Source organism: Sporothrix schenckii, assembly GCF_000961545.1.
Source record: "Sporothrix schenckii 1099-18 chromosome Unknown Cont38, whole genome shotgun sequence".
Lineage (NCBI taxonomy): Eukaryota > Fungi > Ascomycota > Sordariomycetes > Ophiostomatales > Ophiostomataceae > Sporothrix > Sporothrix schenckii.
In genome coordinates, this window is record NW_015971139.1 from 1,222,939 (window position 1) to 1,248,057 (window position 25,119).

Genomic DNA, 25,119 nt, shown 5'->3' on the forward strand with positions numbered 1-25,119 from the left:
TGACGGGTTACCGATTAGCAATACATTTCTGCGCAGGACTTTGGGTACCCTTCCGTCTGTGAGACGTGGGACAAATTTCTGCCACGTACTTGCAATCCACCTCCTTGCCGGTCGCCAGGTCTGTGACAACGATACGCACGCAAGGCGGAGGGGTAATGGGCCGTCGGTCCTACAAAGCAAGTAAGAGGGGTTAGTAAACTGAGGAAGCAGAAAATGGCAACACGCATTCCAAAACCTCGACGGACACATCTTGCAAACAAGGAAATGCAGTAAGACGCCGTCAAAAGAGACACAGATTTGCGGCAGCTAGAGGCAAGGGAACGCTGGGTTGGGTTTGCCTGGTCGTACCTTGTCGCCGAAACCACACATTCGGGCACGTTTCGGTTGTTGCACAACATCGAGTCTACCAGTGCATCTCGGCGTTAGTATCATGGAGCCACAAAAACAAAATACAAAACGCTGAGCTCGGTTTGTCTCATTCCTCGCAAGGAACGCGGGAGCGGGAGCATGAAGGAAGGGGGAGGGTGATTAGCACCTGTAGGACCGGGTTCCCTCGCTGCCAACAGTGGGCTCAAGAGCTTTCCGCGTGGCCGCCTCCTGTTCTGGCGTGGGCTTTGGTGGTTCCAAGGCGGGTGTGGGCGACGAACGGCCAGGGTCAACAGGAGGGAGCGACGTTGGTAGTGGGGCATGCTGCGAATGTTGGCCATGTTGAGAGTGCTGCGAGTGTTGCGAGGCATGCTGAGGATGCTGCAAATGCGACGGATGCTGAGTATGCGACGGGTGCTGAGAGTGCTGGGGATGCTGGGGATGTTGCGCGTGCGACGGGTGTTGGTACTGGTCCGCGTAACCGTGCGGCGGAGGGAGACTCATGGTGGGCAGGTGTGTCGACTGGTGCGACTGTTGATAACTCTGATGGCCGAGGGCAGGCAGTTGGTTGTGCATGTCCTGCTGCATGGCTGACGGTTGTTGGGATTGCTGCGAGTATATATGTGTGTTCATACTGCCCACTCCAAAAGATAATGTTAAATCAAATGTGTGGATTTGTTCTACCCGCGCTGGTGTCACAAAAGAGGCGGCAGCGTTGGCGACAGCAGGCCACGATAGTGGGCGAAGGCGATACTGAAGAAAAAGGAGGTCTTAACAGCGAAAAGTGAGGGGCCGACTTCGCACGATGTTCCCGACGCCCGTGCTTTTTTCTATTCGGAAGCAGGTAGAGTAAAACTGTTGACTTTCACAAAGTGCCAGTGTTTGTTGTTCGTGGAGTCAAAATAGCTTGACGGCGGCCTCAAACACGTCAAACGGAGGACGGAAGAAACACGAGTGTTCGTTTGCGTGCGATGTGTCGGTGGTATCGAGTAAAGTGACTTTACTGAATCCAGTGCGTTTGACAGGCCAAGGTCAGCAAGCTTCTGCCAATTGCGGAGGTGTAGGCTAGCTTAAGAGTACAGTAATGAGATGATGCTGGACAAGACGGTGGGAGGCGGTTGCGAGGGCCGAAATGACCTTCACGTGGCGTCAGCTCAGTTGTCTCAACTGTCCTTGTGTCGCGTGTGGAATTGTTTAAATGAGGAAGAGAGAGTAAGAGGGGACAAAACCAGAAGCAAAAGAAGGCAGAGGTGGGACGGGAGAGAGAAAAGCACGTACCGAAAAGATAGAGGCAGGCCGTGTATATATATGTATATATCCTTGCGTACCGTTTGTCAGAGTAATTGTGGGAAGATGCTTGTGCTCGAGGCCGTAGAATAACAAGGACAGGGAGAAGAAAGGCGTAATAAGTGAGTTCGAGAGACGATCCAGGTCCAGAGAGGCGGGCACACCAGAGCCTTTTGTTTACAATAGCTTGGCCGCTTTGCTAGTCTTCTCGAGCTCACTCTGCAGTAACAAGAGCGGCGTTATTGTTGCTCTTTTGTCAGCCGTTTGTGTTTGCGTGTGAGTGCAGGCATGTGTCTTGCGTGGTTGGTCGCGCGGATGACGGATATTGAACGGCGGGTTGCAGAGAGGAGGGGGTGGAGGGGGCGTGTCTGGCTCGCCGCGCAAAGGAGGTGTGGGATGTGTCTGTGTGTTGCGTTGCGTGGAGCCGTGCGGAAGAGAAGAGCAGGACCCAAAAGGCTGGCGGTGGGAGAGCCAAAAGAGCGGAGCAGACGGTTGACAGAAGAAGATCACGGCAGCCAGCCAGGGGGCTAGGTAGACCCACCAGCCGAAAAAGAGAAGGAGAAATAAGAACAGTGCGAGACAGCAAAACCAGGGACAAGGAGCTGGTCGATGCGCGCCTTGAACGTCGTAAGCCGTGGAATTTTGTAGGCTTGGTCGGATGTCGTGCCTGTCGAGCTGAAGTTGTCGAGACGTAATTACGTCGGGAGCTGGAGCAGCAACGCGACAGCCGAGTGTGTCTGTTTTTGTCTTCTAAATTAAGCAATGCCTATCCACAAGCAGAGCACATTTGACTGAGAGCAAAGAAAGCGTGACAGCAAAGCGAGAAAGTAAAAAAATAATAATAATAAATGTGAAAAAAAAAAGTCCTGAAAGTAAGGCGAGGTACAAGTTCAGGCTTTATTTATGAGTGCTTGGTCTGATCTGCAAGGGTATGTCGTAAATGCGACGGAGAGCAAAGTCGCAAGCATGCGGTCAGACGAGAGACGAGAGACGAGAGACGAGGAGCCAAATTCAGAAGTTGGAGGAAGAGCAGGGGTGCAGAGAGGAAGGGGGCCGGTTGCAGGGGACAGGGGCACACCTTTGCAGACTGGGCCGCAGTTCTCAAACAGGCGCGAGGGACGAATGGAGAAGAGGGACTAGTCGGCGGTCGTGGAGCTGATAATACGACGAGGAGAGCAGTCGTCGATGCGGATGAAAAAGGTGTTGAAGGTGGGAGAAGGTGGTGCAGGTCATGTGGGAGTCGAGACGGAAGGCTCCCCGTTAAGAACAAGACTGTGGATGGGAGCGAGGAAGGAGCGAGGAGGCGAAACAGGGAGATGGGATGGAAAGGTAAGTTTGACAGTTGAGAAAAGAGGCTTGTTTCTTTGCTTTGGGGGGGAAGCAATCCGCATGTGGGGAGGAGCTGCCAGACAAAATAGTAGAAATACGACGGCCACATACGAGCAAAGGAAAAAAGCCAGAGCCTGGAACGAGCAAGGAGATGCGCTAGCGGTTCTTGGAGGACGGAGAACGGCGTTGATAAACACACTAAAAAACGAACGAGAGCTAAAAGGCCCTGAGCATAGATAGTCGAAACCTAAAGGACTCAGGCAAGAAGAAAGAAGGTGCATCCCAGCCGCTTTCCCTTGAGGTGTGCAGTTAGCAGGGTAGCAGGTGGCAAGTCAATGGACAATGGAGTCGGGTCTCCCGTATAAATTTACGCGTGGGTGTTGGCAACTTACCCATTACGACATATTATGTTCGACTACGAGGGCATTTGTATTGTGTCAAGTGGCTGTTGCGAAATGCCTTGGCTACGGGGCTGGCCAGCACTTGCTCTCTGGGAACTCGCACTCGTCACGGCACGCGGAAGCTTCCTGTCTCTTGTATTTATTTTCTGGGATAGTAGGGGACGGTTGGCAGTATGTCTGTGTGTGCTGTGGCGTGGGAAGCTGAACTGCATTTGACATATCAAGTCGCGCGGACCGCCGTACGGAGCAATTACTTAGGGACCATGAGGTCACTGTGTCTCAAAGTGCCTTGGACATGTCGTATCGCCCGCCAGTTAGGTGTTTATGGTGTTTTAGTGTTGAGAGTAGCGGCTGGATGAATTGGGAGGCGCTGCGAGGAGACCATGTAAGGTGTGGGTTACAGAGGACGGATAGAGGTGGGACTACAAACGGAACAAGTGTCAGGGGGGGCGACGGCTTGGGAGGAGAAGGACATCAGCTCGCTAGCAAACAGTCTGAAGACCCAGAAATTGGGAAGTAGCGGAGAAACAAGCTGCGACGCGTGCTTATTCCAAAGGGAACGAGTGTTGGAGAAGTCGGAGCAGGATAAAGTATGTCCAGAACTAGAAGGACCCAAGAAGGGGCACAGCATGTGCGGCCTAGCCAGCAATATTAACATACGAAGTATTACGAAGTAGAGTAGAAATCAGATATCGAGAGACAGGGCACCTGCACGAATTAGGAAGCTGCGGCTACGAAGTATGCTATGCAGCACTGACCGGGTGTCATAAGCTCAGTGTATGGAGGTAGGTCATCGGCAGTGGTGGGCTTCTGTGGTCCCGTCTGTCTGTGTCAATTCAAAACGGGAAAGAGAATGCGCCGTGCTAGTATTAATGCACTGCAAGAACCCGCCCGAAAGAGGATTAAGTTGCTACCTTGCGCGAGGATTGCTCTCCACAGTGGCTCCTGGGCGAAAGCGCCTGCTCCGTAGCGAGAGTGCACGGGCGGATGCTTTTTTAGGAAAAGAGGATGTGAGACAGAGGCAGACCTCGATGTCAAGCAGTAACGTTGAGAGCCAAGATTTGCCCAGCATCTTCGTTGAAGAATTTTAACACAGAATAAACAATGAAACGCAAACGTCTCTCCCTGCATACTGGCTACTGTTCAAAGCAAGAAGGAGCCAGGAGCATTGAGACGGAATTGGGGAAATGCTGTCAGCAAAAGCGCCAATAGGCCTTGGCTCCTGCCTGCCCGGCGCCCCTTCTGTCCCTGTGCCTGTTGGCTCCGGTGCGGTGGGAAACCAATAGGCGGGCTCAGCTAGTCATCTAGCGTTTAGCCCAATACGGCAAGCGCTAGATGCTGAAGGGTTTTGGAGGCAGGGCAAAGAAGGTGCCATACCATAGGGGCGTGGAAACCCTCCGCCCACCCTGACGCAAGGGATACGGGTTAACGACGGCGTTGGAGTGTTAGGACGTGAAAGCATGTAGGCGTTTAGGCATTGGGGCCTTTTTTTTTTTAGCGAGGTTGGAGGGGTCTACTCGCAAGTTTCCCAGAAGGTGTGACTGCCGTGTCTTTGTTCTGGCCCCTCGTTCCTTCCGTGTGCCTGTGCTGCGAGTGTGGCGTGCGCTGTAAGATACATGTGCTGTGCCACAGACGGCATCTATCCCTTCCCAAGCTGCTGGATTGGGAAGGGATGAGTGCCAGAAATAGCGCGGGTTACATCCTACTGCATGTCAAGTTAAAATACACCAAATGACAGCGACCAGTAGTTCTTTCCGGTCAATGTGCCGCTGCCAAATTCAATTGCCTTTTGCTCGGTTCAACGATTGCTCCGCAGGCAAGTGCGAACGAAACAAGGAAAAGGAAAAAAAAAAGCAAAGTGAAAACAAGCAAAAGGATGGTACGGCAATGGACTGCCTAAAAGGGCAGCCATGGTCAGCCATAAATTGGCGGCTGACATCAACTATGTATTCTACGCGGCGCGTTCTCGATGTCTTTAAACGGAATATACTCCGCACTCCGTGGCTTCATGCTCGGTACGGAGTGCTTCCAAGCTACGCATTGCACTCGTCATCGCCACCGATGTCTTAACAGGCGTACAACACAATAGCATAGGGAGATCAGGCAACACCACCGTCGCGGCACAGCAGCTGTCGAGGCCGATCGAAGGCATGACAGGGGGCACTGGCAACAACCGAAGGAGAACGGAAGAGACCAAAGCGGGAGGCCTGGAGATCCTTGGAAAACCTGGGACAGACACCAACGCAATTGGCGGCGGCAGATAACAGATGAGACCAGACATCGGTGTCGATCCAGGAGCTTCCAGGAAAGAGGGACAGAGAGAGATTCCAAATCTCAGGCAAGCGAACTCCAGATGAGTCTCGAGAAAAGGGCAGCCTGACATCCAGAAAGCAGACGAGTATGGGATGAGATGAAAAACGACAGACCACCAAACATTGTCCATCGCGTTGAAACGATTTAATCGCGGCTTGGCGTGGAACGTACGTCGTCCTCAATATGCATTGACGAGACTCCAAGACTACAAGAAAAGGTGCACCGGCAAGGTCCTTTTCTTTTTCATTGTTGGGTCAAATATCGACAGAGGTTGTCGAGTATTATTGGGATGAGCACATGGTCGATATGGAGAATACGAGCAGGCGCAGAGCTCGAAATGAAGATTTCGAGGAGAAAGAACGAGAAAGAACCCCACGAACAATATTTGCATCGTAACTGGAGCTTGGTCATGCGGCATCCAGACACACAGACACACACGCCACAGACCTGGCTTTGGGACGGCCCAGGTGCCATGGAAAAGGAAATGTGAACCGGATGGGCCTCGATGTGCCATTGGCTGAACGGAAACGAGATTGATTAATTTGCAGTTTTTGTGCTATTTTCGACCAGACTTCACGGCATTGCCTTCTTTTCCCACCATTTTTCTTCGCCAGAGTTGCACAACCTTCCCAGCTGTGGGAGCTGTGGGAACGCCTTGGTGGATGGTTGATCAGGAGATGCGCCAGAGTGAGACAAGAAAGAAAATGGAAAGAAAAAGACGATGGATGTGACAAGCCAACGAGACGAAGAAAACAACAGACGACGACAAGGACGTTGACAAATGACACCGCTGGTGGGCTACCTGCGACTGCCGATCTACCCGGACCCAGGTTGGCGAGCTCATGGTTTCAAGGGGTTCCGTCTGTGCATGCTGTGCGTGCGACGTGCTTCGCGGACAATGTATCTTTCGATGCGTCCAAATCGGGACGAGAGGAAAGTCTTCTCTCGTCTTCTCTTGCATATCCGCCAGCCCCTCTTTTCCTGTCCTCTTCCCCTTCTTCTTTCTTTCTTTCTTTTTTTTTTCTTCTACTGTGTATGTTTTACTTCCTTCTCCCGTTGAACCCACAGGCGGTTTCCTCGCCAGACACCATCCCAGTGCACATCGTTATGCACATCCGCATTCGCCGAGTCTGAGCGTCACGTTCCAGAAGACTTCTTTCTCTCCTCGATTCTTTCCGGCCTGCAGGCTGACAGGGAGTGTCGGTGCGGTGTCAGTATGGCGACTGCATTGTCGTCAATCATCCTGCATCAGATGCACACCTCTACTTTTCCTTTCTTTCCCTTATTTGTCTCTTCTTCGTTCATGTTCACCTCTCGTACGCTTCCCTCATGCGTCTAGCGTGTGTCGATCTAGAGCCGCAAAGTAAACGACCGTGGCACGATGGAGGACTGTAGAAACGGAGGAACAATATCTAAGCGGGATTCACCGTCAAAGCACACCGGTGCAGGCCGACGGTGGTATCTTCCAGGGTTTTATTGACTCCCAGTTCCAGGGAAACCAAAAACCCGTTGTAATAGAGAGTTCGGAGTTCATCTCTTGCGTCTCCAGACGACCCAGAACCACTGTCAACATGGCAATCTTGATGTTCGTTGTATCAGTCCCCGGCGTCGTATTACTCCCTTTGCCATACGTACGCAATTCCTCACACTTACAGCTAGTTTTTCTACAGCCTCAGCTTTGTCTTGTCTTCGTTGCGCCGCCGCTGACTCTCATATCACAAAAAGCTGCAAGGAGAGGATGCACTAGAAGACGGTAGTGTCTCTTTGCGCAGCCATTACGGTGCATTTACAGAAAGAAGTTTAAATGACCAAGGGGGTCTGTCACAGGGTCAAATGCCGAGCCTAATTATTGGGAGCATATTTTATGCCTCCGCAGAATCGAGCCGCTGAGCAAGGAATGGAAACCTTTAATGACAGAAAATGTGGGCGGGGAGGGAACATCACTGTAATCTCTTTCCTGGGGCGGGTGCTACAAAACCTCCCAGTCCCTCCCCCTGTCATCGCTTTCGAAGGGAGGTGGGAGATGTTTTCAAGCAGCACAAGTGTGTACATACGCCGTAAGTTGTACTATTTTGCTTCCTCCGCGCGGAAAGGAATAAAATAAAAATAAATAAAATACGACGTCTTGCCGTCTCTGGCAATGTCACACTCACATTGTTTATTTGTATTATCCAACCCCCAGTCACTCGGCTCCTCTCCTTGCTAATCTCGTTGTGGCTCATGCCGTAGTACCACCGTGTAAGGGGGCAGTTAAAACATGACAAGGCCAAAAAAAACAAAGGATGGCGGGTGGCTTGTTACATCAGACATGCAAGAAAACAGCCACACACCGTTTTTATCTTTTGCTCTGAGGCAACACTAAGAGGTGACAGCTGGCATGCATAATCAAGTCGTACAGGACACGACATGACCAAGTCAAGAGAGACACAAAAGAGATGGATGGGATGCCGCTCCATAAATGTTGTACACCATAACTTTTCGTGTCGCGAAACATGCAGCGATCCGGGTTTCGGGCGCTTTTGAGATGTCGCGGCCGGGCCTGGGTCTACGGGCGTCGCTCCACATGTCGCCAGTATATTATATATGATTGCTTCAGGCGAATAAAATATTGCCAGTCCTCCCATGTCTGCTCAATAATAATATGGCTTCCGGGTCACTGGGATGCGGCATGTTTGTGTACAGTCTCTGCAGAGGGACGGCACGAGGCTAAATCAGTGCAGAAAACAAAAAAGCTGGAAAGACACGAGTGTGCAAAAATTATACAACGTGCAATTAAGTTGTGTGCTGAGGAATGAAACAGTATCAACGCTGGAGAAAGGCAAACTTAAAAATAGGGGGCAAAGGTTATACAGAAGACATTGTGCAAGCCAGTACAGAACATCGTCAAGCGGCTTCGAGAAAACAGAGGTACTGCGAACCGGTGACAGTCAGGATGTGAATTCTAATGATGCCATACAATGAAAGGGTAGACGAAAAGGCTAAACCGAAAAGCGAAAAATGGGAAATAGGAAATGCAAAATATAAAAATAGGAGGCAGCCAACGCCCGCTGGTTCCGAAAAACAAGAAGGCACTGTCCAAGTCAACAGGTCAAGATTGGAGCAGATGAAGGAGAGAAAAGGTAGTCAAAACAAAATAGAAATAAACAAAGAAAACTCCTGTTCTTTTATTACCCTGACCCTTGCTTTTTTTCCCCTCCATTCCATCCTGGTTCGCCGTTGTCCGTCTTATCTGATGCGAACAGTCCCCTGTTCATCCTTTCGTCTGTCATTGTAAAAAAAAAGTATGAAAGAGAGAATCCAGAAAAAAACGCTGAGATTCCAAACAGAGATGTGGCTATGTGTTCTCAAAAACGGAAACCGGCAGTCCAAAACAAAAAGAATATCATACAGTACAGAGTCGACACAATGGTTTCACCATCATTGTACACCTGCTGACGCATGCTCGCTCTACGAGTCGGCCAGCTTGGCAAAGTGCTTCGACCAGATCCAGCCCACAAGCTCGGACGGGTCGTCCTGATTCTTGGCCAGCCACAGCTCGCCCTTTTCGGCAATAACATCAAAGATCTTAACGCGTTGTCAGTATGTTGGGAGTCACGTATCGCACTGGAATGGGTTGCGGGTTCATTGGGGGGGGTCTCAATTACCTCGCCTGCCTGGTACGTCAGGTACGGGTACCCTGCTTCGTGCTTTGTCTCAATATTGAACTCGAACAGAGACGCCGCGAGCCAGAGCACATTGTATCCGCTGCTGTGGCCGGCGCCCGTTGTCGACGACGAGGCGTTCGAGGACGTCGTCCCGGCCCGTTCCCGCGAAGGTGCGCGTGACGACAGTCGGCTGGCATCATCTGCCATCAGGTGGCCACCGGCGCCACCATGGTGGTGGTTGCGCTGGTGGTGGTGATGGTGGTGGTGGTGGTGGTGGCTGCCGCCGCCTGGCACAGAGGTCGCGGTCGGTGCCGGAATGTCATCCATGGGCATCGCCGAGTGGAATAGGCCCGAGAAGCGGCGGTCACCGCTGCCCGTCATACTGCTGCTGTCGCCACCAACCGTACTGCCCGGCGGGTACTGGTTACTGGAGTTGTACGTGGATCCCGAGTCGCGCTTGCTAGCCTGAAGGGCCGCTGCCATGCTCGATTGGCCAGCGGTCGGCAGGCCATGGTTGTTGTTGAGCGAGTCGACGCTCGGGCGCGGCGCGGTGTTGCCGGACGAGTCATAGCTGCGACCAGTGCTGGGCCGTCCAGACCCCGATACCGAAACGCTGCTACCGCCAGCATAGCCACCAAGCGACCGTGTCGACGACGATGACTCGGCCGGCATACCAGGCGAGCCAGAGCCACCGCTGCGAGCATGGTTGTCATTCAGGTTGAGGCCGCTGTAGTAGTCGCCGCGGTAGTAGTACTGGTGTGGACTTGGTAGTCCTGCAGCCGTTGCTATCGATGTGGATGCCGCGTGTCCGGCCAGGTTCGGCGCAGACGTCGTCGTGGGCGAGAACGCAAAGGGGCCGCTGGCACGTCCGCCAAAGTCGGGGGCTGGAAGCGTCGGTGCGCTGTCGCTGTTCACAGACTCGCCGCGACCGCGGGGAGACAGATCCATCGGTCGGCCAGAGCGCGTCCGAAGCATGCTCGTGCCACCAGGAGTGGGGCTGCTTTGGCTGTCATCAGCACGGCCAGCGCTACCGCTGCTGCTGCCGCCCGCGCCCTTGGTCAGGATTGTCAAGCTTTGCTTGACGTGGTCTTCCATGTCGTGGAAGTCGCGCGCAAACGAGCTCATAATGTCAACCACCTCCGGCACGTTCTGCTGGTCTTCCAGCACAACCTTGACCTTTTCTTTCCAGATGGCAAACCACCGGACCTGGATGTTGACAAAGTTGCCCAGGCAGATGTTGCCAATCTTTTCTGTGTTGGCAGACAGCATGGGCAGCTCCTTCTTGAGCGCCTCGTTGAGGGCCTCATACTGCTCCACGAGCTCGGCGAGTTGCTTGTCGACCTTTTTCCCGCTTTTCTTGAGCTGTGCGGCCCGTTCGTAGTCGAGTCGCCGCTTTGCACGTTTCTTCATTGCGAGACTCGGATTGCCGTAGCACTTGATGACCAGCTCAAACGGCTCAATGACGTGCTTTCGGACCTGTGCCAGATGCTGATCCAGGGCCACCTTTTCCATGTCGCGCATAGACACATTGAAGCGGGCCCACTTGCTCTCCAGCTCTGGGTACGGCGACGGCTGCAGGCGCATAACCAGTTCCATGGCCGATAAAAGCTGCAAGAATTCGTGCACGTATGCCGAGACCTGGCGGGTGTAGAACTCCACGTCGCGAAGGACTACCTGCAGACGAAGGTAGTCGTCGCCAAACTTCTCGTTGAGCTTGGTATACACTTGGTCCTCAGGCGGCCGGTTGCTGGACACTTGCAGCTTGTCAACGCGCTTGCCAAACGCCCGGGCAAAACCAGCACGCACGTCCGAGTCCTTGCGTTTGCGGCCGACAATCTGGCCAACCAGCTCAAAGTTCTTCTTGGTTTTGTTAATTTCGAGGATCGAGTTCTCAAGAACGGTGCGCGCGGAGATGAGCGGGCCACGGTCGGGGTGATCTTCGGGCGTGTACTGGAGCAGCTGGCTGATCAGGTTCGGATACTTGGTGATGCGTTGCATGGGCTTGATCAGCAGCGAGTCGAGGTTCCAGGCGGCGGTCAGATCCTGTGCCACCTCATTACACTCCGTGAGCCAAAGCTTGACAGTCGGGTCTTCTTGGATCTGGATGAGGCGTTTCGCCGCGTTGTCGCTGCTTCGCAAGAAGGCTTCGTGGGTGACACGCATTTGGTCAATGTTCTTGCGGAAAACAGGTCCGAGAGACGTCTGGCGATCCCGGGCGTCTTCAGCAACTGTCCCAGTCGTTGCCGACGAGGCAGCTGCTGTGGTCGAGGCCGAGCCGGTCGTCTCGGCCGCGGAGGTTGCCGACGTTGAGTTCAGGGTGTCCGATTCGGACAAAATGGAGTCTTCTCGAGGTGGGGGGGAAGTGCGCCGGCCACCCTTTGGAGCATACACCGTGGACACGGCGTCTTTCAGCTGGACCAGAAACGCTGTGTGGAAAGCAATAATCTCGTCCGTATTGCGGAAAATGAGCTTGACCGTCTTGGCATCGAGCTGCGGGCATGCTTCGGCCGTGCCCTTGTAAATCTCCTCGACAATGTTCATGTCGCGCACGAAAACGGCCTCGGTATCAATCAGCTCACGAATGACCATTTGGCGCTGGACAAGACGCGACTGTTCTTTGCTGGGTGCGGTCTTCTTGGGGCTGCCGCCTGTACGTTTGAAAGGAGCATCGCCTTCGTAGGCATCACCAGTACCGTCAAGCCCACTAGGCCGCTCGCTGTCAATAAGTGTCGCGCCGCTAATCGACTGCCGTGGGAGATCAAGGGATGCTTGGGCAGACGACTGCATTGTCATGGTTGGTGGGGGCGACGTATACATGGAGTCGTCCGCACTGCCATTCCCACCAAACGTGAACGAATCTTGGCCGTCATGGTCGTCGCGCATACCAAGAGCAAAGCTGTTTGGGCGCGAGGAATCATAGTACGCACTGGACGAGCTCGGGCGAACACTGTTTTCGGTGAAGGATTCTCGCCCATCGACGGACACAGGAATTGGCGGCGGGTCGTGGTCGGGAAGCACGGGAATATGTTGGTGCGCAACCTTGTCATCCGACAAATAAGGGACGAAAAAGTTGGTCCCCGTATCCAGCTCCGGGAGCATGGTCGACGTAGGCTCGTCGGCTGGCGAAGTTCCCGGGCCATCAGGCGATTCCTCGTCGTATGGGTCGACATTCTCATCCCGTTCATTTTGCTCCTGCTCGCCTTCGAGAACCGAAGCGGGCCTGGAATCAAACTCGTACGGATTCCGACGGTGGCGCGGTCGCAGACGCTGCTGGTTTTGCTCGCTTTGCTGGTTTTGCTGGCTCTGCTGGTTTTGCAATACCGAAGGCGGCACTGCACGGGTACGAATGGTAGGGCCGCCATCGATATCGTGGCTACTGTTGATCACCTCCGTACTGTTCGATAAAGCCGCCGAGTCCCGGGCGGCAAGGAACGCGCGGGCATCCTCGCTTTCAATCGAGAAATCTGTCCAGCCAGATTGTTGGCTGGACCGGTTTGCAGGGGACATGAGCGAAGGCAAGTTGAGACTATTGGACGTATCCGGTGTGCGCTGTGGCTCGCTGGCTGACCGCTGGGGTTCGTCTGAAATATCAGATGAAGCAAATGCGGATCCACGCAACGCCGCGATGTTGTCTTTCAAGGTCGGCACGGCGTAGAAGCCCTCGGGGTTTCCATAGTCAGAGTCATTCGGCAGATCCAGGCGGCTAGATGAACTATTGAGCCGTGACAAGGGCGGGCGCCGGCTGGGAATGTCGGTCTCGCGACCAAGTATGGTGACAGTTGTCGTTGTCTGCACCTTATCTGGCTGGTAAGGCTGCACCTCATACTCTGGCTCGATGTTCCGACTCGGCATTGTCGGCTCAGAATCTTCTTCCACGTTTGCTGTAGGCACTGACGATGTGAGCGCAAAGCCGATGGCAATGTCTTCCCGTGCTGTCTCGTCCGGTGTCTCAGTGACGGCGGTTCCGATTTGGATGGGTACATCGCGTTCGCTTGTCGGTTCCGCCATGTGGTAGCCAGAGTCGCTTCGGCGAAGCTCTTGTACTCGCACGGGGCTTTGGTGCAACGATGTGGCCAGCTGGGTAGCTTCCTGCGAAGCATCGCGATCTTGAGGAGGCGTATAAGGCCTGCTTTCGTAGCTGTCCTGGCGGAATGAGCCAGGAATGAAACGATCAAAAGGCGACATATTGGCATCTTTTGGTAGTTCGGTTGAGACGTTGTTTGCCATAGGTGTTACATCATCAGTCCCCTCATCTTCAAAGGGATACATGTACGAGGACTTTGGGGACCTGTACGTGTCGTCCCCTTGTGTGTGCAGTTTCTGAGGGGTTGAATGATGAGATGTGTGGGCAGTCTGATCGTCTGGTGTAGGCAAGTCAAAAGGCGAGCGATACTCAACTTTTGCGTTGCCATAACTAAGGTAACCGGGTTGCGGCTGCAGTTCAGTTCCAGCATGTTGCAGGCCGCTAGCAGTGTCTTGCCGCGGAGGATCTGTTTGCGGCTCATTGTCGAACTCGGTGATGGCGGAGTTGACAGAAATCGCCGATGGCGGCGGTTCGTCTCGGGCATCCTTTCGGGGCGGTGAATACACGCCACCGGGAAATGTCCCTGGAATGCCCAGTGTCGGTGAGTCATTCTCTCTGGGAACCCGGCGACTTGGGGCCGGCCGCAATTCCGGGATGGAGGTCGAGATGGCCAGAGGCGGTAGCTCGACGGCGCTGTTCCGCACGCTGACAGTGCGTCGCACGCCCGGACTATTTAGTGGGCTTTGGCGGGGACTGTTGCGGGGCGGTGTAGAGACTGCTGCCGAAGCTGCTGCTGCTGCACTGGCAGCAGTGGCAGCAGTGGGTGATGAAGGGGGTGGCGTTGACGTGCCCGGGAATCTGGAGGCCGTTGGGGACGATGACGACGCCGCTGCCAATACCGCCGCATTGGCAGCAACGGAGGCGGTTGACGACCGGACGCTATGAGACCGTGCGACAGCGGCAGCGGCAGCCGCCGACGGGGTCGTGGTGCTAGCGGCCGCATTGGACGAGGCCGACAGGGATGATGCTGACGACTTGGAGGACAATGTGGCCGCTGAGGCAGCCATGGCGCGCCTGCTGACCTCGGACTGCGCGCGTACAGCAGCTTCGGCCAGTGCCTTGGCTTTGGCAGCAGCCTCGAGCTCCTTTTTCCGTCTGTCTGCCGCAGCCTGTCGCGCCGCCGAGGCCTCCGTTTCTCGGATGGACTTGCTATATTTGAGACGGATCGTCTCGCGGCGCTGGGCGAAGTCGATAGGACCGACGTCAATCTTTCGGCGATTGGCAGTTCGACTTTCATCTTGTTTTGCGGCCGACGAGCGGGTGCTGCCAGCGTACGGCATCCGACTTCGTTCGGCGGTGGTGGACGACGACGAGGATGCTGCAGACGTCCGGCCCAGGCGTGACGCAGAGGCTGGAGCGTTTGCGGATGAGACAGGTTGCCTTGGTCGTGAGCTGCGGAGGGGTGGAGAAAGCTTTGGTGGCGGCGCCGCAATATAGGCACTGAGACGGCCATTGCCAGAGGTCGCAATTTGGGACGGTGGGGGTCTGCGCGACGAGGTCGAGGTGGGCGTTGTTGCGGCCTTGGCCCGCGAGGCGGCTGTCGATGTTGGGGTTGCTGCACGTTTTGCTGGTGTCTTCGCATTCGCTGTGGATGGTGGGGGGCCATGCTGGTGCTGCGGGTGCTGCTGACGTGGGACTCTGCTGGCCGCGGCAGAGCGGCGTCCAGCTGCAGATGCGGGGGAGTTGGAGCGTGTCGACGATGGACTGGAGCGGTTGGAAGCTTCAGACAGTTTTCTGACGGAGATGGGAAGGCGCGAGGTGGGGGATGTTGGCGACTGCGGCACGTCGGACATGGAGGTAGGCGGACGGGTGGTAGTAGGGTTCTTGTTCTGTGTGGCGAGGCGCGAAGGCGGAGGGTTAGAGGACGGAGGCGGAGGCGGCAGAACAGCTAGAGCGTTGTTCTGTCCGCTTTGTTGATTTTTATGGTGGTGGTGGTGATACGTCGGTTTTGCCCCGGCGAGATCGCTGTGCGCCCGAATGTGTCCTGTCGGACTGCGCGATGGTGCTGCCGTGCGCTCCGGTGGAGCTTGGTTTTGGAACGAGGCATCTCCTTGGGTGCCTGGACCTTGGTCGGCCAGAGATCGTGGCGAGGTTGCGCTACGATACCAATCTGTGGGTGACACGGCCTCGGCATTCTGGTCCATCTCAGACCGTGAGCGCGTGAAGATCCGCGGGGGGTCGTGCAGGACGGACTCGGACGTTCGCCGTGGTCGGACTGCTGCGTCGATGCCGTATCCAGTGGTTAACGAATTATTGTATTCGGGCAGGATCTCTCCAAACAATAGGCCATTCGCTCGTGACACAGGCGGCGGGGCCGGTGGCGGTGCCGTCCGGTTTGCCCGCGGTGATGCGAGGGGCGACGTGAGATGAGGCGTGGACTTGGACGCTTGTTCGTTGACGGAGGTGGGAAGCGTTCCCGGCGCACCGGCTCGCGGCTTGGCGATGCGGCTGGCAAAAGAGTTCGGACTGCTCACTGGCGGCGGGGCGTGGGTGCGGTTCGTCGGCGTCTTGGCTCGCGTCGTGGCGGTCGGTGACGGACCCAGGTTGCTGCCGGCTGTAGTCGCCCGAGATCGAGACGCTGTTGAGGGTGGAGCGAGGCCGGTCCGTGTCGTCGGTTTTAACCGCGTCGAAGACGATGCAGACGATGATGCGGCTGTGGCGGAGGCTGACGGGCCGGTGTTGATCTGGTCGAAGCGCTTCTTCAAGTCCTTGACGCTGGTGGACGACGAGGCGGACGGTCCATAGCCCGACCGGTTGGTGGTCGGGTTGGCGCCGTTGCTGCCGACAGGAGTCGAGACGGAACGACCAGACCGAATTGCATTTGTGCGGCTGGCGAGCGACGCTGTTGGCCGGGACCGCTGCGGTAATTGCTGTGTCTGCTGTGACTCGTGCATCTGCTTGATGGTTACGCCATTGGGAGAGGTGTTGTGGGACGGTGCGAGCGGTGCTGGTTGAGAGACAGGTGTCTCTGGTGCCATGAGGTCAGCGGCCGTGAACGCCACGGCCGTGTCCTGGCCGTCTTGCTGGTGTCCCCGAAGGCTGTTGTCGGTGTAAGAGCGATAAAAGTCGCCAGGGTCGTCGAGCAAGTCGCTGTGGGCGTCGTGGTGGGCGGGAAATGGGGGAAAGGGCTGAGAAGATGGTTTGGCCGAATATTGCGCGGTGTCTACGCCGGCATTGGACGCGACAAACGGACGGGACGATGACGACGACAGGGGCGGCGGTGGCGGTGCTGGTGGAGGCGGGACATCGAAGGACGGCAGCAGCGACGGCTGGAGGGCGTGCGCGTGGCGGTTGTGATGGAGATGCTGTTGCTGGATGTGGTGATGATCACGCGGGGAGGGTGAGGCCAGTGTTTGCTTGCTGAGGTTCGCGTCGAGGCGGTCAGACGGAGGCTGTGGCAGAAGGCTGTGGCTGTCGAGGTGGGTGTTGCTGGGACGGGCTGCGTTGTTCATGCGGTCCAGCTGGTCCAGTCGGTCGAACAAGTCGAGGCGGTCGAGGCGGTTGGGAGGATCGAGGGGATCGTCCTCGTCTCGGTGGCCGCCGTCCATGACAGGCTGGACATTTAGGCTTTCGCGGCCGGTTGGGGCAAACGGTCTTGGTTGGCTATGCCTGCTCGGCGAGCGATTGGGGGGGAAGGGGGTGGACGAGGAGAAACGCGAGGGCACGAGAAGGGGGAGACAGAGAAACAGGAGGCGACGGGATGCTCTGTCTTGGAATGGCGGGTGCAGGATGCAGTCAGAACGGGTGGGTTAGCCTGGCTTATGCAAAAGCGCGTGTCTCTCTCGGGGGAAAAGGCAGGCGCTGTGCAGCGACAACCAGCGATTTGGGGAAGGGGCGATCGTTCGCGGGATAGGTACAGGCTGGCGCCTATGGGGGACGGAGTTTGCAGCCAAAACAACATAGAAAAAGCACGCTAACACAGGGCCTCGTGCGTATGGATGATACCCACGGATTTGTGACGCGGAATCTCTGGAAGGCAGATGGCGGCTCAGTGCTTCTTCGTATTTCAGAGGTAGAGTGCAAAAGTGCGAGTCCGTCGCAACATCAGCGTCATTAAACCAAAATATTCGAGAGGAAATGCAAAAGCAAAAATGCCACATGCTCACACAGGCATTCCAATGTATCCAGCAACTGCATCAGTCCAGCAAATCCTTTCGACGCTAGTCCAACAGACCCCGGTCGAGGCGTGTCAAAGAGGGTTCGGGCTGGATGGCCTAAATGGCTGGGGTGTTTGTCTGAGAGCGGCCGGGGTGGTGCGGTTGAAGGAGTGGAGGAACGGCGGAGGAACGAACGAGCGACCAGTCCAGTGTACGACGGACCCAAGGTTACCTTTCCAGAGGGAGAATGACTAGAAGAGTGTTTTCCCTGGTTGGGAAGATGTTGGCCTGCGATGGTGGCCGTTGTGCTCCGTTTCCCAAAGCTCGCTGGCCAACCTGGCGTACCTTTACTGGCTGTATCGTAACATGCAGGGCGCTGTCCTTCTCCTTGGCCCGCAGTACCCTGCGTTTCGTCCCTCGCTGTGGCGGCTCCTCTATTCACCTGCACGCTCGTGAGGCTTGAACGGCAAACGCCTTCCACGGCTGGTACTTTCAGTCGTATCGCATCTGGGCGTTTTCGTATCGGCTCCTCGTTGATTGCCAGATTGGAGTGCGCGACCTTGGATAGCAAGCAATACGGCATACGACGTGCTGCCGGCGCTGTGTTTTGGTCATACGAGCGTCGCTGTGATGCCGTCGGATCTTTCATTTTTGATAACAGCCCACACAGTCGTTGGAGTCGCACCTTCGTCTATCCTATTCTCCCTCCAATCTCGTCTACTTCCTCGCTTCACATTCCCCATTTCATCCTGTCGTCCCCCGCCAGTCACTCCGTCTTACTCTCACAGCCCTTCAATCTTCACCACCAAGCCTGCAAGCCAGCAAGCTGACAAGCCTACAAGCCTGAAAGCCTTCTCGTCCTCTTGTGCCCCGTCGATCACGGTTCTGGATGAATCGACTGGCCAGCATTGATCGACACATCCGCTGCATGCGGCTAATCCGTGTCGGCCGCTTGTCCACACGTCCAATACTGGTGCTACAGCTGCCCTAGACACCCCGTCCTGCATGCTTTATTCGTGGCTGTCGTAAGATATCGGTCTGCGGAGTGCTGCTTCTGAGCCACTCGCCTGTGCATTTCCCCCCCACGGCTCCCTGCATCCAAAACGCACTCTATGTCCGACTGGGTGCTCCATCTTTTCTTTGCTGTTCTCACTTCTTCCTTGTCCCAGCCAGGGAAGGCACCACACGCATGCGGTGGCCCCTGCCCTTTCCCTGCCCAAGTCGAACGTGGCTGTATGGAGGCGGTTACTTTCCATCTTTCTCATGTTGAGCCTTGCCGACGATCAGTAGAGCATCCGGTTGGTCACAAAAAGTCGCATTTTGTGCCACATTCATCACAACGAAAGTGTGTATTCCGTACTCCGTCCTCCGTACTGTGACCAGGATAACACACTCTCTCCCTCGAATTTCTCGATCCCTTCTTGTCACCGTACATAGCTCTCCCACACACCGGTCGCACTTTCCTTTTATTCAACGGCCGCTGCCGACTGGCACTACTGCGCACCGACAACACAATCTGACCCGTCGCGCCTGCCCAACGCTGCGACTTGGCCATCCACCCCACACCCCCTCGCCAATTGCACTGCGTTACGTTGTCGTTGGAGATGCATCCTGGTGGTTTGTTGGCACGTCCATCCGCCCACCGACCTGTCGTCGCTGGCACAGTCGTACAGGCATTTATCCACTCCAAGAGCTGCTCGCTTCCTTTTTATCCATTCTGTAGGTTCGTATCTATGCAGAGTATTTCGCTTGAAGACCTAGCTTCTCCTCGTAATTCATGGTGCTTTCCCGTATTCTCAGGGCCCCCGTCATTCTGTCCCAATTATGTCTTCCTTTGGGACCGGAACAAGAAACGTCCTCGGCACACTGACCCTAAACCCAATCCTTGTCACATCTGCAACTCAGTCCTGGGTAGAGCGACCCACCCACTCACACGCAATCGAAGCACTCACACACTCGCCATTCGCAGATTGTGCATCCACCAACGGGAAGAAAGCGCTACACATTCGCAGTGCAGCGACCAACGCAGGCCACCCTACCACCTCAGTCCGAGCTTGCAGCCACAGGATCAGCGCAATCCAGGGGCATTGTCTTGTTATCTCTTAGGCCATTCGTCCCTTGCGTCCCTGGCGTGCGGCCCCCCTGGAACGGCTGCCGTTGGTGTGTTGCTCAGTCAGGCCAACCCCAAGTGCGTCTCTTTGTTGTGTATTTCTTTTGGTGCCTGTCCGATATCGTATTTTCATATGGGATCGGCTCCAAAGTCAGATTCACCTAGTAAATTGTCGACGTAGCCTTGCCGCAGGCGTTTCACCACCCGCTGTTGGCCGATTTTGCGGTTTGCAGCCTCTGAACACATCGACGGAGAGAAAACAAAGTAGGCCCGTTCACCATCGTCATTCCAAGACCTATCCCCCGGAACGCACTGCCGTCTTCCGCAAAGTATTCCACCGTGGTGCCCCCCTCCTTATCTCGTGTGCTTACGTCGTGTGTTCAACGTGCCTTCTGTGTCTGTTATGTCTTGCTCAAAAAGAGACATGTGGATCTTCCCAATTTTCTCAACTGTTCTTTCCTGTAGCGCTACGGTAGCACTATCGCTCCTGCCGCTTTTTGTCTGACCACGAACCACCGTCGTCAACCTTGGCGGCTCACCAACCCAGAAAAGAAGGAACGCGACGTTCTCCACCAAATCCCACTGACGCGCCTGGACGCGCATATCAAAGAAAAGGTTTTGACAAACACTAAAACACTGTTTCGTGAACGCTGTGCCATTACGTCGTACGATGTCTGTCGTCCTGGCATTCTGCATCAAAGCAGGCGCAGCGAGCACAAATGTCACAAGAGAAGAAGCAGACAGGACCCGAAAACAGACAGGGGAGAAAAGAATGCTCCGAGGAGGAACTGGAACAGGTGTAAATTAGACCAAATGGCCCTGGCCAATAAACAATACCTTCTCTGTACAAGGTCAACAACAATCGACGGATGCAAATCACGGGACCAGTAGTGTCAACAGAATATTGCATTCGATCTTGCCTGAACACACTGCGAAAGTACGACATAGCTCAACACCAATTTCCAAACGCGCAATTTGACCGCCTTTGTGCAACCACCGCCTTGATTTGCCAGGAATGCTTCTGTGTTCTCTTGCAATTTCATCTCCTTGCCATCGCAATCTTCTCTGCCTTTCCCCTCAGCGTGCCGGATCTCGAGTTACATAGGCCATGGAGCTGTCGCGGACGTCTATGCCCAAAGTCAGTTGGAAATAGGAGAGGGCAGAAGCATAGAAGACGGGACGTTGATACTGGCCCGCATTGACATATCAGACCCGGACGAGACACAGGTCACCGCTTTGGCAGGGCCGCCATCGTGTCATGGCCACCAAAAGAAAGAGGCCAAAGACCAATAATACGTCGGATGGCCGCTCGCCGAAGCGAGCAAAGACGAAGGGGGAAACAAAGCCGAATGCAAAGGTGCAAGGAGACTCCGCAGAGCCGCAACGAAAACCGCGAGAAGAAGCAGTGGCCCACGCTCCTGGCCGAGATCGATCCGTCAAGAAAGCTCTCCTGGCCCGGTACTTTGCGCGAGTCGACACGCTTCGGGCATATCTCTTGACACGGCTGCCTGCGACATCGCGACTCCGCCGCAAAAAGTTGTCCGCAGTTGGCAAGCAGGAAAATGCCACCGAAGTTGAGAAACTTCTAAGCCATGTACTCGACTCGACGCTCGTGGCCTGCGCCAGTGGCACCAATGCTGATGGCTTCAGCAGCGGACCAGTCCTTGATGACGGCGAGCGGGCGAGACTACGCATGACGTTTTCCCAAACCAAGGGCGCCGACGAGTCGTATGTGACGGTCTCGAACGCTGCCGAGGGTGCTTTCGCTCCCCAGTCCGAGGTGCGTGTCCCTGCCAGTCTATTGCTCTGCTTGTTTCAGAGCGAATCTCTAATCTGGCAGATTGTCGACTTTGTTGTTTGGCTTCTCTTCGAACGCAGCAGGAAAACCGGCGGATCCAAGGGCTACAGTAGCTTCCCGGACAACGTCATCTGTCATGGCTTTCAGCGAGGCCAGCGGCCGCCCGTTTGGGACCTGCATCAGCAGATTGCCGATGCCAACGCGAAGTCCCTGCCAACGTATACCATCCCAGGTGTCTACGCCGCTAGGAATCCCCAGAACGCGCAGACACTGAAGGAGGCGCCGTGGCCACAGCTGCTTGCCATTCTGGGCGCGTCGGCCGAGAAGATCATGACGGATCTTCTTTTGGATTGCTCGGTTTTCCTACCGGTGGAAGCCGGCGACGGAAACTATGTCCAGCTTACCGGCAAGCCGCTGATGGAGACCATCTTCAGTACGAAGACGGCCGGTGCGTGTCCACCGACGAATACAACTGCAACCAAAACCAAGCAGCCTTCTGACATCACGCTCTCGAGAACCCGCATGCTGTATACCACGCCCGGTCTTTCGAAGGCAGGTAAGGTCCGTTTCGGACTACAAAATAGACGTACGTTGCTCTCCCTCTGTACCTTTTTTTGTGTTTTTTCCACAGCTCACGAAACAAAGATATCCTTGACCAGTTCCCAAAACTTTCCAAACTCCCTGAAGAATCTCCCCGTGGTCATTTTCTTGCCTCTGTCAACAAGGCGAGAACGATACGCACGGTGATGCATATATTCCCAAAACAATTTGGACTTCAAAATATCTTCACATCAGCTACCGATGGCGGGAAATTGCCACGGTCACTGCACCACGTTTTTGCACGGGAAGAAGAGATCGTGGCCAAATTCGGAGAAGAAAAACTTCAGGAATATAATTTCCAGGTGCCGACTCCTAAGCGGTTGCGTGGAACGCTTTTGGGTCTCGTGGAGAAGATGCAAACGCTTCATCGAAAATGTTCCTATGCCGCGCTGCTCCAGTATTATTGTCCGGACCGAAGCCAAGGCTCAATTCCGGCAGGAGACATTCCAGTCACTGCCCCTTCAGGCAGCACCGAATCGTCGGAGAAGCTTGCAGACAAAAAGGAACCATATCCACAACAGACGGGCGAAGACGACAGACCCGGGACGAAAGCATCCAAACCCCTCAGCCCGGTTCCGCTGGTGCAGTTGGCTACGCCGGTGCGGCAGGTCTCTGCTTTTTGCCACGCAGTTTTTCTAAAGATTGTCCCAGATGACTTCTGGGGTTTAGGGGAGGTCCAAGTTCACAATAAAGCTATATTTTTAAAGAAAATCGACATGTTCGTGCGACTGCAGCGCTATGAAAAGCTCAATTTCCATTCCCTGCTGCAAGGATTCAAGGTACGGTGACAGTATATCTCGCGCTTCACGTTTCTTCTTCCCGGCTTCTAACAGAAACTTTCTTTTTAGATTGCAGAGCTTCCGTGGCTGGCACCACCGAAACTCAAGTACTGCAAGCTAAGCAAGACCGATCTAGATAAACGACAGGAGATCTTCTCCGAGTTCCTCTACTTTCTCTTCGAGCTCCTGCTCATCCCCCTCCTCGCGACCAACTTTTACGTGACCGAGTCCAACGTGCACCGAAACCAGCTCTTCTACTTTCGCCACGATGTCTGGCGACGCATATCGCTGCCGGCCATGGCAGCGATCAAGGCCGGCCGCCTTGAAAGAGTCCACGCAAAAAATACGGCGCATATGGCCAGTGCCCGTGATCTTGGTTTCGGCAAGTTGCGGCTCGTGCCCAAGAACATGACTGTTCGCGCCATTACCAATCTGAGTCATTGTGCCCCGAAGAAAGGAGGCTCGGGCCCAGCGGCCAGCATCAATGCAGTCCTGCGGCCAGTGGCGGCCATGCTCAAGCTCGAAATGAAGGAACACCCCGAGCGTCTCCGATCAGGCATGCTGTCGACAAGGGGGATGTACTCGCGACTAAAAGACTTTAAGCAGCGCATGCACGCCAAAGACAAAACGATCTTTTATTTTGCCAAGGTTGACGTCCAGTCAGCTTTTGACACCATTCCACAGGAGGCCATGATAAAATTGCTCTTGTCTGTTCCGGAACACGCAGCATACCACATGGAGAAGCATGTTGAGATCTCGGCGACAGAATACAATGATGTCTTGAGCGCCCCTGCCGCTTCGAGAAAGACCGTGGGCCCTCGCACGACTTGGAAAACGACAGCCCGGCCAAGCGACGACCTGTCTGGCTTCCATGACGCCGTGCAGGGCTCGATTGCACAGAACAAGTGCAATACCGTGTTTGTGGACAGCGCTTTCCGCAAGACACGCGATGCCGAGTCGTTGGCCAGGCTGGCGGTCACACACATTCACCAGAACATTGTCAAAATCGGCAAGAAGTTCTATCGGCAGAAAGAAGGCATCCCGCAGGGATCCGTCTTATCAGCGGCTCTATGCAGCTATTTCTATGCCGATCTGGAGGAGAAGGAGCTGGGGTTCTTGGGGCCGGCTGACAGTAGCAACGAGGACTGTCTCCTGCTCCGGCTGATTGATGATTTTCTCCTAATCACCGTCGACCGGTCCAAAGCAGCACGGTTCATCGAAGTGATGCAGCGCGGCCACCCCAAGTACGGTGTTACGGTCAACCCGAGCAAAATCCTGGTCAATTTCCGTCTAGAGATCGGTGGCAAGCCCGTGCCACGGCTTCCTCCGGGGCTGCCGTTCCCGTACTGCGGCACAACCATCCACTGCTCGACACTCGATCTAGCCAAAGACCGCAAGTCGAAGCCACAGGGTATGAGGCATGCCTTGGCTAGAGGGCACAAAATGCGAGGTGCCTGGTGTGAGGTGAATAAACACATGCTAACAAGCCCAGACCTCTTCAACTCGATCACCATCGAGCACACGCGATCCCAAGGCTACCAGTTCCAGCGCAGAATTCTCAGTATGTCGTGTGTCCATGCTCCGTTTGTGACTCTCTTCCTTCTTCTATGCTCTTTCCATACTAACACCAGCGTCCTAGACTGCTTCCAAATCCAATCTCACCATATGTTTTTCGATACGTCGTACAACTCGCGGCGGACGACGCTACGCAACCTCCACAGCGCCTTCGCCGAGACGGCCGGAAAGATGTGGGCGTATGCGCGACGCATGCCCAAGACCAAGCGACCCAGCACGCAGCTGACCATCCGCACCATGGAGGAAATCGGCCAAATGGCCTTTGGCCTCCTCAACAGCAAGACGCGTGCACAGCAGTGGCCCGAGTACAAGTTTGACGTGTCCAAGCCACACCTACGATAGTACGTTTTAAGAAGAAACAGGAAGCGGAAACAAGGATATGTGGTCTAATTTATGACTAACTTTTTCAGCTTGCTGCTACATGCTTTTATGGTCGTTCTCGGGAAGAAGCAGACAGGATACAAAGACGTACTCGCGTATATACGCAACGCCATGCAGCAGCTGCAGGAAAATGGACGGGCACCTCTGCCAAAGGAGTTCAGAGTGCCAAACATAGCAAAATGATGGACGACGAGTTGACGAATAATGATATCTTTTGATTTTCATAAAATTTCCACCTGCAATGCGCCATCTATCTAATTCTATTTTAGGATCTTAGTTATTGGGAGAGGCCTCATCTATACCTTGAAAGTGGCAAATGCGACATGTGTCGTACTAAAACCACCTGTGGTATCCA

The 25,119-nt window shown here is 54.9% G+C and overlaps 4 protein-coding genes across 4 annotated transcripts; 2 read left to right on the forward strand and 2 right to left on the reverse strand.

Moving 5' to 3' along the window:
* Positions 1 to 528: 528 nt before the first annotated feature.
* Positions 529 to 954, reverse strand: SPSK_06723 (uncharacterized protein; the record flags this gene model as incomplete). The annotated part of the gene is made up of 1 exon (XM_016733421.1): positions 529 to 954. One exon carries the CDS (start codon positions 952 to 954, stop codon positions 529 to 531), a length of 426 nt encoding a protein of 141 aa, XP_016592119.1.
* Positions 955 to 5,327: 4,373 nt separating this feature from the next.
* On the forward strand, positions 5,328 to 5,647 carry SPSK_10726 (uncharacterized protein; the record flags this gene model as incomplete). Its single annotated transcript, XM_016737027.1, has 2 exons — positions 5,328 to 5,398; positions 5,473 to 5,647. 2 exons carry the CDS (start codon positions 5,328 to 5,330, stop codon positions 5,645 to 5,647), a joined length of 246 nt encoding a protein of 81 aa, XP_016592120.1.
* A 3,496-nt stretch (positions 5,648 to 9,143) lies between these two features.
* Positions 9,144 to 16,972, reverse strand: SPSK_05804 (Rho guanyl nucleotide exchange; the record flags this gene model as incomplete). The annotated part of the gene is made up of 2 exons (XM_016732515.1): positions 9,144 to 9,260; positions 9,341 to 16,972. The coding sequence occupies 2 exons, from the start codon at positions 16,970 to 16,972 to the stop codon at positions 9,144 to 9,146; spliced, it is 7,749 nt and encodes a 2,582-aa protein (XP_016592121.1).
* A 3,917-nt stretch (positions 16,973 to 20,889) lies between these two features.
* SPSK_05840 (telomerase reverse transcriptase) lies at positions 20,890 to 24,947 on the forward strand (the record flags this gene model as incomplete). Its single annotated transcript, XM_016732549.1, has 5 exons — positions 20,890 to 22,015; positions 22,075 to 22,808; positions 22,878 to 24,369; positions 24,448 to 24,724; positions 24,794 to 24,947. The coding sequence occupies 5 exons, from the start codon at positions 20,890 to 20,892 to the stop codon at positions 24,945 to 24,947; spliced, it is 3,783 nt and encodes a 1,260-aa protein (XP_016592122.1).
* Positions 24,948 to 25,119: the final 172 nt, after the last annotated feature.